At 40.9% G+C, this 16,281-nt stretch overlaps 1 protein-coding gene across 1 annotated transcript in view; it reads right to left on the bottom strand.

The window, feature by feature from the left end:
• Positions 1-650: 650 nt before the first annotated feature.
• Positions 651-16,281, bottom strand: part of DCAF1 (DDB1 and CUL4 associated factor 1) — a 92,715-nt gene continuing 77,084 nt past the window's right edge. The window contains exons 23-24 of the mRNA XM_053291111.1: positions 13,202-13,454; positions 651-1,642 (exon numbers count right to left, since the gene is read on the bottom strand). Of these exons, the coding sequence (XP_053147086.1) occupies positions 1,584-1,642; positions 13,202-13,454 (312 nt within the window). The 3' untranslated portion in view covers positions 651-1,583. The remainder of the gene's footprint in view (positions 1,643-13,201; positions 13,455-16,281) is intronic.

The raw sequence follows: 16,281 nt of genomic DNA, 5'->3' as shown, positions 1-16,281 counted from the left end.
GGTCTTGGTATGAGCAGCAGCCTTCAGAGAGGAGTTGAAGAGTATTTATCCCAACTTCTGAACTATTGGTTCATATAAGGATTATAAAAGTAGGATCCTTTCCTAGGCCATCTCTATTCATCACAACTAGTGTTCCCTCTAAGGCGTATGTGCATGTGCTCACAATTTTTTTAATGCGTGCTCAGTTAATTTTAGATCCTACTCAGGTTGAATAAGGAAGGCCCCATTTGGAACGCACATGCACACATAATGTCTTGATACTGCCACTCAGAACAAAATTCATTCCACACACAGACAGAAAAAATTAGGACACTGATCACAACAGTATGGTAGTGAAGGAACCAGAGTCCAGGAGAACTCAGACATCATTAGATAATTTCATTCAGTGTGATTCCCTCAAGAAAAAAACCATCATTCCGTTCTTAAAACCTAGTGTTGGACACCACAGAAGCCACTACCCTCCTGACATGAGCATCCCTTATAGAAATATGTACAGTACTGCTGTTCAGTTACTTTCATATAGAACTTTGACTGTGTTCACATGAATAACCTTGCCTTTGTATCTCATTCTGGGGCATAGCAACACAGAGACAGCTTGAAGGTAGGGACACAGAAAAGGCAATAAATGTATGCTATGGGAAGGTCATAGCTATGAACAGACAGGATTTGAATTTTGTTTATTTTTTAATAAATACAATTTACATTAAAGAAAAAGGCCTTCAGTTTGTAGTTTCCACACAGCAGGGGCAGAAAGGAAGGAAACAAAGATTTAAAATTTCCCTCACAAAAAAGGGTGGGTTGGATAGGATGGGGTAAGGAGGAGCTTTTAGACGCAAGTCCTTCATCTCCAGCAACAGCAGGCTCTGAACAGGACAGACCCTGCCTCTCAAGTCTTTCACCATGGCTACTACAGCAGGAACACTCGTAGAACTTTTGTGAAAGGACAAAAGGCATTTGACAAAAACAAATGAACATAGCAGGTGTGAACACCTCCATTAAAAAATTATATTTGAAATAAAAATATCACTCATCCAGTTTTACAAACCATGATTCACTTAATTTTTTTCCTGTTTTTCTCAGTAAAAATGCCCTTTAATTTTTTTCTCTCCCCCAGAAATTAATCATGGTGATGAAGTATTAGAAGGGTACATGTTCATTCCCTCTTATATAATACCTGCGTGGTTGGTTTGGTTTGTATGGTTTTTTTTGTTTTGTTTTTTGTCTTTTTTTGTTTGTTTCATATAAAACTATTTCTGTTCTTTAGGAAAGAACTTTATACAAAGAAAATATATTGTGAAATATCTTCAGAAGTCTCCATGGCAAGGAGAATCATGTCTCAGCCTAAAAACCAAAATAAAAAGGCAGAGAAAATAAAGGCCAAACCCCTGGTCTCTTTGTAGGAAGGCTCTGGGCATGCCAGGAGCCTGCATCTGTCCACTGCAAGATCTGAAGGGCTGGAGTTCTTTAGATGTTCTCCCAAGATTTAGATCTGAGAGGATGCTCAGTATCACTTCCCGATTTGGTCTCCTGGCTTCTGAGAAGGGAGCTTTCCTGCTGCCAACATCCTGTGGGGTGGCCACTCCTCACTCATTCAGAGACAAGATTATGTCATCTTCCAAATCCGAATTGCCTGAGCTGTCAGCTGAAATGGGGGGAAATTGGTTATTTGAACAATGAAAAGAACCAGATGTATAGAAATGTCAAGCAAGGCAACCTGTTCCTAAACAAAGTATGAAAGACCATTAACCTCTACAGTAGCAACCAGAGACAAAGACACTTCTTGTAGCACTATGTCACCAAGGAACCCAGCTGCCAGCAGGCAGGCAGATACCAAAGCCTTTGGCATGGAATAAAATGGGTCACATAGGGCTCTTCCACCACGAGGTGCAACATTCCATCAAACAGATCACTTGCCACCAGTGAGATGCTTCTTTTTCATGCTTACTGAACGCACATAGTATGAGTTGGGGCAGCTCTAGAATCTCCTGCACTGCATGTAAAACATTCAAATGGCACCACATCAGGGGGAGTTTCCAGGCACATATTGTGGCCAAGACCTTATGTCTAATCAGCAGCACATACAGGTGAAACTCGGAAAATTAGAATATCATGCAAAAGTCCATTAATTTCAGTAATGCAAATTAAAAGGTGAAACTGATATATGAGACAGACGCATTACATGCAAAGCGAGATAAGTCAAGCCTTAATTTGTTATAATTGTGATGATCATGACGTACAGCTCATGAAAACCCCAAATCCACAATCTCAGAAAATTAGAATATTACATGGAACCAAGAAGACAAGGATTGAAGAACAGAACAATATCGGACCTCTGAAAAGTATACAGTGTACTGTGCTTGATTGGCCAGCAAACTCGCCTGACCTGACCCCATAGAGAATCTATGGGGCATTGCCAAGAGAAGGATGAGAGACATGAGACCAAACAATGCAGAATTGCTGAAGGCCGCTAATGAAGCATCCTGGTCTTCCATAATACCTCATTAGTGCCACAGGCTGATAGCATCCATGCCACGCCGCACTGAGGCAGTAATTGCTGCAAAAGGGGCCCAAACCAAGTACTGAATACATATGCATGCTTATACTTTTCAGAGGTCCGATATTGTTCTATTCTTCAATCCTTGTCTTCTTGGTTCCATGTAATATTCTAATTTTCTGAGATTGTGGATTTGGGGTTTTCATGAGCTGTACGCCATGATCATCACAATTATAAGAAATTAAGGCTTGACTTATCTTGCTTTGCATGTAATGCGTCTGTCTCATATATCAGTTTCACCTTTTAATTTGCATTACTGAAATTAATAGACTTTTGCACGATATTCTAATTTTCCGAGTTTCACCTGTATTTCGCATAAGGCAAGTGCGTTTTGACTGACCAGCACCACCAGGAAGTCCGAAGAGGAGATCTATGCATGCTAGTTGTCACTTGTCCTTACTATTGTTTGGATTACTTTTAGTATTCATTAGAGACTTGGCTTTCCAAATGAGGGTTTTCTCTACCTTCTGGTTGGAATTTCACTGAAGGAGGAGCAAACAAGCTTGGTGTTTTGCACAAGAGGCTTCAGAATACTGAAGTAACCAGGATAGCTGTTTCAGACCCACCCACCCCTTGGCCTGACTTCGATGTTTTAAACGCATCCTTTCATAAACAGGAAGCCACCAAATCAGCACAGGGGGCACAGCCCAAGACACAGACGAATGCAAAATCCATTGGTTTGTTAATCCCTTTGTAGTGTAACACTGCTGTCTGGATGCAGCAGGCCTAGCAGAGGACAGCCATCCAATGTCATGCCAGTTGCATGATATGATAATGCAGGGCCGATTTGGATGAGCGCTGCCTGCCTGTCCCCCGCCCCTGTTAGGGTGGTCCCCTGATGTGTGCTTGGGGCATCTCCTGATTGCATGAGCGGTTGTGCCTCTCTACATGTATTCCAAAACCACGTTGAAGCTGGGTTTTGGAACGTGTACAGATGATATCACCACCATTCCCTGATTAAGGGATGCTCTGAGAGTGCGTTGGAATGTTCTCCTGTGATGTCAGGGTGGGCATGCTCTCTGTGCATCCACAGCCTTATTGAATGTACCAGGCAGCATTTGTCTTAACCAGCCCACTTTCTTCCCAATAGTACTTTGCCCTCTCAGTGAAGAAAGGACAGGGTCAGGCCACAACTCAAGGGACAGCTATAGATACCCTCAATGCTCATTTAAGCATGCAGGTCCATTTCCAAGACACATGGAGGAGTTTCTTCACGAGTGCAATGCTTTGAAACAACTTAGTAAGAATGCTAACTTGTTAAACAGGAGAGAAAATTTTTTAGGGCTCCAGTTTTCCTAATAGGGGTCCTTAACGGTGTTCTTAAGGAGACACCTCCATGAAGATGACAACAAGGTTCTGTCAGAACATCAGCAAGAAGAGAGGGGAGCCTGTCTTGTGGTAGCAAGCATGACTTGTCTCCCTAGCTAAGCAGGGTCCTCTCCGGTTGCATTTGAATGGGAGTCCACATGTGAGCACTTTAAGATGTGCCCCTCAGGGGGTGGAGCTGCTCTGAGAAGAGCAGAAGGTTTCAAGTTCCCTCTCTGGCTTCTCCAAGATAGGGCTGAGAGAGATTCCTGCCTGCAACCAAGAAGCTGCTGCCAGTCTGTATAGACAATACTGAGCTAGATAGACCAATGGTGTGACTCAGTATACAGCAGCTTCCTATGTTCCTAGAGTCAGGTGAAACTGATCATGAGCAGTGTTTTGCTCAGAGCTGTCTGAGAAGAGTGACTAAACAAGGCCTAGGTAGAGGAAAGTCTGAAAAAAAATACTGGCATGATTAGTAAACATTACTGCAAAAATCCAACACAGCAAATGAAGAGGGAGTGTATATGCTCTAAATTTTGCAACATGAAAGGATGCACTCAGAATCTGAGCCTCAGTTAAGGCGAGCTGAATGCTTAGCAAGAAATAAAGATGCTTTTAACCTTGCAATAGATTAATATACCAATAAAACTCAATGCACACACACAGTCATTCCATATAGTGATTTCAAGGAAAGAGTCAAATCTGAAGCAACACCACTCATAAAGCATTTTTCTAAATGTTCTTGGCTTAAAACAGTTGGATCTGTACCATTTAAATGGCTGGACATAGTTTTCATAGATGCATGCATCTCTCCAGACAATCAGCCTGAAGAGGTGGATGACAATGTGAGGTGCAACTTCGTTCTACATCATGAACTAGTTGTGTTTGCCTTTTATTAGCATTCTCTTGCATCCATCCCTATTGAGCCCCTTTGCTTCTCTCTTCTTAGGAGCTTTTCCATGTACAAGGTTTAGCTCTGTCATTTCTAAAGCATACTCCTAATGAGTTTATTACTCGCATGGTCTGGACTTCACAATACTGAATTCTCAGACCTTTAGAGTTCAATATTTTAGCCCTTCTAAATAATACATTGAACAATATATAATACAAGTACAGCATATTGGCTCTCCTCTCTTCCACTCTCTCTCTTTCCCATCCAATCAATTAATCACAGCCATACATAAATAGTCCTTTAGAACAGATATTAGGGTAGACTTTAGTAAAAACCCACAGTTAGTGGCTGAATAAAGCCACACAAAAAATGTAAGAGCCAGAAACAGCAAGCCCTGGCAAATGAAATGAAATGGGAATGGGTTAGCTAGCTAGCACACCTGCATAAAAGACAGCCAGATGCAAACCAATGCCAAAGACATGTGGGTGCCTTTTCTCTAATGAAAGATGACTGCTGATTTGCAAACGGGCCTTCATTTGAGAGTCATAATAGGCAACCCCCCCCCAACCCTTCCTTTAGAGGTTAGAACACCAAATTCCTTTTACCAGCATTCACCTGAATAGAAAATGACTCTGAATTCTAGACAACCCCCTTACGAAATAGAGACATACCTGTATTTACCTGAAGGGAACAGAACTCTGAATTAAGACAACTTCCCTCATTGGGAGTTCCAAGAATTTGGAAAAAACCTAGTGTTGGATTCAGGTAAACACAGTCATGTATTTGTGTTGAAGTAGTGTGTGTGATATATTTGCTTTAAATGTCATTCAAAGTGCTAACATGTCAGTTCATTACTACACGCTAGCAAGGCCAACTACCCCTGCTTGCACTGTTTGCTTTCACGCTTCTGTCCCACAATGGCCAGTCAATTGCTGCCTCATTCTCTCATATGTACACACCCCCTCTCCTAAAAGCACTTCCCCCAAAGTTTTTGTTGAACCTTCCTAACACTGTGCTCACATTAAAAAGGTGTTGCTCAGAACAGCCGTGGTGACAGACGCCCATTTTGTAAGGCGGACATGGGAAAGAAGCTATCCCACAGTGCCCTGTACTTTTGAGAGCTGCAAAGTTGGCTATAAAAGGACAGCAGCTGCACAAAACCTCATTTTCCTCAAGAGAGCAGAGATAATAGGAGCCTGGAACTAGTTTTTGTATCATGTGATTTGGGTGGAAGCTGTCTTAAGCTTGTGAGAGTAAACAGAATGGACATGCAACAGAAAAACATAATCACAGCCATCTTTCTTGCTGGCCTTGACTGTAAGCCCAAGCTATTCCTAGCAGCAACTAGGCCTGGGCTATTGGAACCTCCCATAGGCCCTATCCCGTCCCCCACCACATGGAGACAGCCAGTCCTGGGGCAATCAGTGCCAGATTGTAGCACAGGTTGCAGAGCAGGCTTTCATTCCCCAGCCAGCACTGCTGCAGGGGAGGCTGGCTGGGTGGAGAGAATGCTGGGAAGATCTGTGGGGAGCGCAGGGAGTCACAGGGGGAAAGCTCAGAGAGGAACTGCAGACCCCAGGCCTCCCTGCACTCCTTCCCAGCTTCCCCTGCCCGTCTCCCTACCGACCCTCTTGGCATTCTCTCCATCCGCCCAGCCTCCCCCGTGTCAGTGCTGGCTCAGGAATTAAAGACACACACCCCTGCTCTGCAACCATGCAATTGCCCCACGATCAGCTGCTTCCACATGGGGGGGGGAGGAAATGGCACTAATGGAGGTGCCAATATTCCTGATACCCCATGTCTAGCAGCAACCCAGAACACTGCTGTAGGCTTATTCTCTCCCGTAATGTACAACTGTGTAGCCTATATTAAGGTACAATTCAATTTTTAATACGCCCTGGTGGGATCTAGCCAAAATACCTACCACCTTTAAGAACACAGTGGGCTGACAGACAAATACAGGTGGAACTCGGAAAATTAGAATATCGTGCAAAAGTCCATTAATTTCAGTAATGCAAATTAAAAGGTGAAACTGATATATGAGACAGACGCATTACATGCAAAGCGAGATAAGTCAAGCCGTAATTTGTTATAATTGTGATGATCATGGCGTACAGCTCATGAAAACCCCAAATCCACAATCCCAGAAAATTAGAATATTACATGGAACCAAGAAGACAAGGATTGTAGAATAGAACAATATCGGATCTCTGAAAAGTATACAGTGTACTGTGCTTGATTGGCCAGCAAACTCGCCTGACCTGACCCCATAGAGAATCTATGGGGCATTGCCGAGAGAAGGATGAGAGCCATGAGACCAAACAATGCAGAAGAGCTGAAGGCCGCTAATGAAGCATCCTGGTCTTCCATAATACCTCATCAGTGCCACAGGCTGATAGCATCCATGCCACGCCGCATTGAGGCAGTAATTGCTGCAAAAGGGGCCCAAACCAAGTACTGAATACATATGCATGCTTATACTTTTCAGAGGTCCGATACTGTTCTATTCTTCAATCCTTGTCTTCTTGGTTCCATGTAATATTCTAATTTTCTGGGATTGTGGATTTGGGGTTTTCATGAGCTGTACGCCATGATCATCACAATTATAAGAAATTAAGGCTTGACTTATCTTGCTTTGCATGTAATGCGTCTGTCTCATATATCAGTTTCACCTTTTAATTTGCATTACTGAAATTAATGGACTTTTGCACGATATTCTAATTTTCCGAGTTTCACCTGTATACAAGAAAATCACTGGAGACCTGACAGGGTATTGTCCCCAGGTTCATGAGCTTGATTACAGAGAAGTAGAGCTGCACTACAACAAAACAAGAAAAGAACACAGATGAGTCAGCTAGGAAATAACTTGCAGCTCAGGACGAAAACTAACAGGACCAGCCTGAGAAATGGAATTACATTTTAAAGTTGGGACTGGCAAGATCCTATCTCCAGGAAGCCAACATAAAGACTAGGCAGATGTCCTACTTCTAATGAAATTAACAAGATTTCTAGCAACTTCAAAGAGTCCAGATGTCTCCCTAGCTCAGTCATTCTCAAACTTTCTTCCACTTTGGCCACCCCCTTTTATCAAACTTACTCCACCTTTAAGGATCCCTCCCCTAAGATTTTCATTTTACCACCAACTAATAAGTAACTACTTTTATTGTTACTTCATATGATGAAGGAAGTGCCTCAGAGCATGTGGAAACCATATTTCCCATATGTTCTGAGATACATACAATTAAGGGGCTGGGAGGTGGATCCCAGGGCAGATTACTGAACCTTTTATCCATCCATCCACTCTGCCGCTCTCATTCAGTAAGCTTCATCCCATCTTCCTTGCCAGCATTCTATGCAGTTTACTTTGAATTTCCTGCAACACAAGTCTACACCATTTCTAGCCCACCCCCAATCTTCCGCCATTCCAGTTGATTTCCTGGGGGAAGGGAGGAAAGAGAGGAAGTTCTTTTTGACAACTTTCTTCCCTTGCTCCACATAAAGCTTATATATTCCCTACTACCTTAATTTATGTCTGGACTCATAGGGTTGGGTCCTGAATATGCAGTCTACCAAGGAAACTCAACATTTGCAGAGTACTTTCTTCTCTCCCACTAAGCAAAAGCTGTCTACCTCCATATATTGAAAAACAGAGGGAGGGGGGAATTTCAAGGCAATTGGCATGACACCCATGCAGGCTGAACCCTCTGACAATTCTATATAGCTGGAAGGAAGTCCATTCCCTATCACATGAAAATCCACTCCAGACACCACCACCTCCCATCCCGTCATTTTTCAAATAGCCATCTTTTCCCACAACTTTCTTCCCCACATCCCATTTTTATCCTGCAACAAAATGGAGTGTTCAGAAAGACAGAGCTGTGGCAGGGCAGCTTGGTGGGTCTCCAAAATATTATGAAAGGCAGGGGATACAAAGCAGGGAAGTTCTAGCACTGGACAGTTGAGGCAAAGTTAGATCCCCAAGCAAAGTGTGGACTTCATTCAAATTTGTGGAGGAAAAAGTGGCAAAGCTATGAGTTCACCTTGCATGTTTGAACAGGCTGCCTTAAAGGGATGGCTTGTTATGTTTGTGCACCTGCATGACTTTGCACAACCAATGAAAAGGGATGGCGATAGTGTTGCCTCATTCAAGTTCCCTTCCAGGCTATGGGGTGGAGAAAGCCTTTGTCAACCTGATGAATTATCTCTGCCAAGGAATGGGCAGAGGGAGTGTGACTCTGTTGGTTCTTTTGGAGCTTTCTGCGGCTTTTGATACTATCGACTATGGTATCCGCCTGGATCGTTTGGGGGATTTGGGAATAGGTGGTACTGCTTTGCAGTTGCTCCATTCCTATCTCTCACGTAGATTCCAGATGTTGAGCTCAGAAATAGTTGCTCTCTGAAATGAGAGCTATTGTATGGTGTCCCCCAGGGCTCCATCCTATCTGCATGAAACCAATGGGTGAGATCATCAGGAGATTTGGAACAGGATGTTATAAATATGCTGATGACACCCAAATCTATTTCTCCATTACATCATTATCAAGAAATGGCATACCTCCCTAAATGCCTGCTTATAGGCAGTAATGAGAGGTGATGAGAAAATAAATTGAAGCTGAATCCAAGGCAAGACTGAGGTACTCATGATAAGGGGTAATTCTTTGAGGGACACAATAGATCTTCCTGTTCCAGATGGGGTTGCATTCCCCCTGAAGGAACAGGTAAATAGCTTGGAAGAGTTTCTGGATCCAGGCCTCACAATAATTATTATTATTTCATAATGATAAATAATATTTCTTTTTAGATTGCGAGGCCTTTGGGGACAGAGGGCTATCTTATTTTATTTACTTTTTCTATGTAAACTACTTTGAGAACGTCTCTACTGATAACTATTTATATTAATTATTATTATTATTATTATTTATTTACACAGTCAGACAGGTGTTATTGACTGGTTTGTTTATCCAGACATCAAGTCCTTCCCAAGGACCTGGGATGGCTGAATTTTATTATCAATATTGTTGCTGTTATTATAGATATCGTTGCAGAATATAGGCTGTTCCCAGTAAAGTTGCTTTTTGTAATTGGCTGATAGTGATTTCTGTGGCCCCTATGGTATTGAGGTGCTCTTCAAGTTGTTTTGGAATTGCACCTAGGGCGCCAATTACCACTGGGATTATTTTGGTCTTTTTCTGCCACAGCCTTTCAATTTCAATTTGAAGATCTTTGTATTTGGTGATTTTTTCTATTTCTTTTTCTTCTATTCTGCTATCCCCTGGTATTGCTATGTTGATTATTTTAACTTGTTTTTCTTTCTTCTCGGCTACAGTTATTTCTGGTGTATTGTGTGGCAGATGTTTGTCTGTTTGTAGTCGGAAGTCCCATAATATTTTTGCATCTTCATTTTCTTCAACTTTTTCCATTTTATGGTCCCACCAATGTTTGGCTACAGGTAGCTTGTATTTTTTGCAGATGTTCCAGTGTACCATCCCTGCTACTTTGTCATGCCTTTGTTTGTAGTCAGTCTGTGCGATCTTTTTACAACAGCTGATTAGGTGGTCCATTGTTTCATCTGTGTTTTTACAAAGGCGGCACTTGCTGTTTGTTGTGGATTTTTCTACTTTTGCTCTTCTTGCATTTGTTCTTAGTGCCTGTTCTTGTGCAGCCAGTATTAAACTCTCAGTTTCTTTCTTCAAGTTGCCGTTCTTTGCCATTGCCAGGTCTTGGTGATGTTTGATTTTCCACTTATATTGTGCAAATATTGACCATGCGGTGGCTTATTTTTCCATTTTTCTGCTCGGTTCTTGACTTGTTCTTTCTTTTAGGCCTGCTTTGTTTCATCGGTGTTGAATAGTTTCTTGTTATTGACCATTTGAAGTGCATCCTCACTGTCCTTCATATATTCTTCAAGGCCTCTTTTCTCCTCCTCTACTGTTTGATGGACTTGCAGCATTCCTCTTCCACCTGAGCTGCGAGGGAGGTATAGCCTAACTACACCACTGCGGGTGTGCAGAGCATGATTGATGGTCATTATTTTCCTGGTCTTACGATCTAGTGTCTCTAGCTCTGCCTGGGTCCAGTCTATTATTCCTGTATGGTGTTCCCGCCATTGAGTTTGGACTTGAGGATTTTTCTAACTCTCCTGGTGTATTCACTTCCAATTTTTCTTTTAACTTCAGTGTGTGCAATGTTATCAGCCTGGAGAATGCCCAAGTATTTGTAATGTTCTTTCTCTTCCAGGTTCTTGACATTGCTTCCATTGGGCAGTTCTATTCCTTCTGTTTTTCTTATTTTCCCTCTGTTCATTATTAATGCAGCACACTTGTCTAGTCCAAACTCCATTGCTATATCGCTACTGAATATATGGACAGTGTTTAGCAGTGATTCGATTTCTGACTGGGACTTTCCATACAACTTCAGATTGTTCATGTACAGCAGATGGTTTATCTGGCTTGATGCTTTAGATGTTTGGTATCCGAGGCCTGTTTTGTTTAGTATTTGTGAAAGTGGGGTCATGGCGATTACAAACAACAGAGGGGATAGTGAGTCCCCTTGGAAACTACCTCTTCTAATGCTAACCTGTCCAAGTATCTCGCCATTGACTGTTAACTGTGTACTCCACATGCTCATTGCTTTTTTTTAAATAAATATCTGAATGTTTTTGCTGACACCAGTTGTTTCTAAACATTTTAGTATCTATGTGTGAGGCAATGAATCAAAGGCTTTCTTGTAGTCAATCCATGCAACACTTAGATTGGTTTTTCTTCTCTTGTAATTTTCTAAAATCATTTTGTCAATCATCAGCTGGTCTTTTGTGCCTCTGGTGTTCGGGTAATTTCATTTCTGTTCAACTGGAAGCTGTTTGTTAGTTAATAAGTGTTGCATCACTTCATCTGCTATTATTCCAGTTAATAATTTGAACATGGTTGGCAGGCAGGTTATGGGTCTATAATTACTTGGAACTGCACCTTTTGCTGGGTCTTTCATGATGAGATGAGTTTTCCCAGTTGTTAGCCATTGTTCAATATCACCTCCTTGCAAAATGTGATTGAACTGTTTTGATAGTTGTTTATGAAGGCTTGTTAGGTGTTTAAGCCAAAAGCCATGCAGTTCATCGTCGCCTGGAGCAGTCCAATTTTTAATTTTCTTTGCTCTTTCACTTATTAATTCTGGTGTTATTATTAGATCTTGCATTTGTTGGTTACATTTTTTGACATCTTTCATCCAGCCTGCTTTTTTATTATAATCTATTGGATTGTCCCATAATTTCTGCCAGAATTGCACTGTTTCTTCTTTATTTGGTGTTTCTAGGTTTCTTGCAGTTTCTCCTTCTATGCTTTGGTAGAAACGTCTCTGATTCGACTGGAATTGGAGATTCTGCCTGTGTTGTGTCATTCTGGCTTCGTATCTGCTAATCTTCTTTGACACTGCTGTTATTTGCTGCTTTATTATTTCCAGGACTTCTCTAATTTTCCTTGAATCTAGGTGGTATTTTTGGATCAGATACTGATCCAAATTATTATTATTATTATCTCTCTGTTTTCTAACTATGAAACAAGGAGCTCTTTTGAAGATAACACAGAGCTATGATTAAATCCTGGCTTTAAGCAATGTCCCCGAACTGAAGGAGCATGTGCTCGTCCTTTGGCCTTCCAGCATGAGCGTCAGAAGAATTCTACTTCTGATTCTGGTTAGGAACAAGTAAGGATCATTTGCTACATCCAAACCAAGTGATCCTGACTTGTTCCAAACAAAAAATCTAAGTTTATTTCAGAATTCTGGTTAGAGTACGCTAGGATTGCTACATTTGGACGTATTAGACAATTCTGGCTTGTTCCTAACCAGAATCAGAAGTGGAATTTTTTTGGCTCTTGCGCAGACAGGTAAGGCGGGAGCGTGGGTTGAGGCTTGGAGACATCATATACAGCCAGGGTTTGATCATGGTTCTGTGTTATGACTGATCTGGGCCAAGGAAACTATGAAGTGTTGGCCTAAATAAGTTCGCTAAACTGATGCAGGAATCTAGAGCCAGAACAGGAAAATAAACCCTCTTCCCATCTCAGTGCTGTGCTTTCAACCAATGGTGAATGTCTTGACAGAATTTCAAGGGGCCTCCATTTTTAAAGAGCTGTGGTTCTTTCAAAATAAAATGAGAAATGAAATATTAAACCCTGTCTCCAGAGATGTTAGCACCAGCAGCATCCACAGAAATATTAGTTCTTGCTAAGGACACTTCTATATAATTATGAGCTATACCTGAGAGCAAAAGCTCTGGATTCAAACTAGCAAGAAGGGAAACTGCTTCCCTTTTCTATTGAACTGTCAACAAGGGAGAGACCAAAAGCTGACATGCTACTCTCAGCTTCTTTATAGATATCAAAACATCCTTTTGTAGCAAGAGATGGGGTCAAAACATTCTTTATATTTACATCTGGGATATGTAGACTTACTATCACCAAGGATCAGCTCAACTTCCTCATCTGCATCAGAGTCTTCATCTTCTCCTTCATCCCCTTCTTCAAGCAGGTTGGTCAATTCCTCATCATCATCAGGAGAGAAGTCATTTTCTCCATCTTCACCCGCATTCTCATTGTTCTCCTCTTCCTCTAGATCGGCTTCAAGCAGCTGGTCTGTGTCTAGCTCATCAAGGTCATCCGTGTCATCGTCGTCGTCGTCGTCATCTTCTTCCTGTTCCTCCTCCTCCTGAAGAAAGAGTACAAGAGCCCTTAACAAACCAAACCTTTAGGGAATGACAGGCAACACAGTAGAAAAGAATGTGCTTTACGTTTATACCTTCTGAACAATAGGTTGTATCCAAATCCTACCTTCTGTAGCACTTGGCAAAAATCAGTCTCCCTCTTGCACAATTCCCCCTTCTCTCTCCAGTCCCCTGCAATCTGTTCCTGAGGGTCCCCCAACCTTCAGGAGCAGATTTTTGTGGGTGTGGGGGTGGGTGCTGAAGAATGAATTGGTGAAAATTACACATCTCTCTCCTCTTGTGTGAGTGTGTGGGGTTTAAATACAACTCGATGAGGGCTCACCTTTTCCAATTCCCATAAAAATGATTAGTATTCTTGTCCCTAAATGCAACACTACTAAAGGCCAATGTCAGACATCCACAGAACTCTACACAAACTACAAAATGGGCACCAATAAAAACAGTCAAATACTTCTTCAGCAACTGGTTTTTACTGCTGCCAACATGGTTAACATCACAGGCACTGTATAGGGTTTCCCCATTCAGTGCCACCCTGATGAACTGAAACTAGTTCAACATTTTGAAAGCTTCATCTGCATCATAAAATGCAATACAGAACACCACAATTCAACAGCACACACACTGCATAAGGAGCAGAGGGTGACCAGAGAGTGGGTTTTGTGAACAAAATGATGGACGGTTGTAGATTTCATTTATACCCTACTGATAAAAATATAAGATAAGTATTACTAGAAATGCCCTAACAAGTTTCCTTCCCAAAGTGTAATGTTCTTGCTTAACAGAAAAAAACCTACACTAATCCATGAACCCAAAAGTGAGTCCCACAAAAATGAGACATATTACTAAGCTAAATTTTAACAGAAAAAGGGCTCCCATTTCTAAGCTTAATGTCGCATCTCAACAAGATAATGGTGCTTTTTATAACAACTCAAAATAAGCTGAATTTCATTTCTCCCTTCTCACTACACTGCATCTCCTCAAATGTCTACACAGAGATACACAAAGAAGCCCAAAGCAATAGGTATTATGCTCTCAGAATACATGCTATGTCCTAAACACAATCTGGTGATGCAAAATGAGTGGCTGCAAATAATGATATTCTGTTCTGCAAGATTTATTGATATGTATTCAAATCTCAAAGGCCTTTGCCCAATTTACATAGCCTACAAACAGCGCAGTAAAAAAACACTTCCTGGTCTGGAAAAGCATTATCCAGGTATGCTCCATGAAGACCAACTGGCTCAGGTTTCCAGAGAATTACAGAGAAACAAGTCTGGATCAACACCTCCTGCTCACTGATATCCTGTCCCCCATTCCTCAAACAGTCAATAATGAGGAACTTCATTAGTAAAGAGGAAGCATACTTCAGTGAAAAGGAAAGAACAAAACCATAGATTTCTACTACATTCCTGGAACTTTGCTTCCATACAACTAAAATTATAACAAAACACAAAAGGATATATCTTAACACAAAATTAATAAAACGACTTCAAGTGTTAGGGAACAGATTAGGCTGGTACTACTCTCTGGATGGTAACACAATGTATTCCAACAATAGTTGTTGGTGTGGAAAACTGCTTCATTCTCCATATTTGAGGGCAAGAAAAAACCTACCTGGAAGAGAAATCAGTGTCTTCTAGGATTTATAAGCCACCAGAAAAATATAACTTGTAACATAATGGCATTTGATCAATAGAGAACAAAGTATTTTATCAATAGGGTTTAATGAAATATGGATGGAAGGAAGGTACTTTTCTGGTCACTGACCATAATAAAGAACTGATCTGATCAATAGGCAACTTAGTATTTATATAGTGCATTTCTTAAGTCATCAACACACTTCATATATACATTTTCAAAATATATGAATAATAGAAGATCATTGTCACACGAACAGAAAAAAATGACTGCCATCAATAATACTTGCACCAAGAACTATATTTCAAGCTCATCTAAATCTTGGAAACTAATCTGAAGAGAAAGAAACAGGAATTCTGTATTTATTCTCTAAATTTTTTATTCTTCACTTAAAATTAAAAATTAAAAACTTTAAACCATTACTTCTCCATTGTTTATCACTTGCACTATACATTTAGTGGCAGTCCAATACATTCACTAGCTCACTTTCAAATAAACATGTTATTAAAACTAGTGACAGAATTTCAAAGATCTGTCTATACTATACAGTTGAGAAGAACTGCCCACAATTATATTACATTTCCATAGTCTTGATTACTATAGCAACACCTTATGTATAAGGTCATTTAGTTTCTCTGTACAAAGAGCTCTTACACAGTAATATGCTGAATTTCATGGTTCTCAAATAAGTTGATCACCATTATCTCTTCTTTTACCCCTAATTTAAAAAACCCTCTTTTTTTCCTATTCATCCGGTTATTTAAACAATTTAAGGCTGAAACCATATCCCTTTTATAGCTAGGTATTCTCTACTCCAGATAAGATAAACTGTTTTTCTGACAATGTGTCACTTTTTCTGCTGTATCCCCTTACATTTTTCAGCCAAGGTGTGTCTCAGGAGATCATTGTATTTACATATCTGAGGACATTCCATTTTTGACCTCAAGGTCACTCTATACAAGCAAAAATCTTTTAAGGGGCAAATAGAGTGCGAGGCTACTGAACTGGAAAGTTCAATGAGAGACAGGACATGGTTTCTTCTAATGTGGATTGTGACCTACTTTGCTCACATCAGTACATAATATCATTCTTTCAAATCTTGTGCTGCACAAGTTATATCGGCTTGACACCCTTAGTGATTGAAACTCATTTACATCTATTGATTAACTTGTG

Source organism: Hemicordylus capensis, chromosome 2 (assembly GCF_027244095.1).
Source record: "Hemicordylus capensis ecotype Gifberg chromosome 2, rHemCap1.1.pri, whole genome shotgun sequence".
Taxonomy (NCBI): domain Eukaryota; kingdom Metazoa; phylum Chordata; class Lepidosauria; order Squamata; family Cordylidae; genus Hemicordylus; species Hemicordylus capensis.
This window is presented reverse-complemented; position numbering and strand designations above follow the sequence as displayed.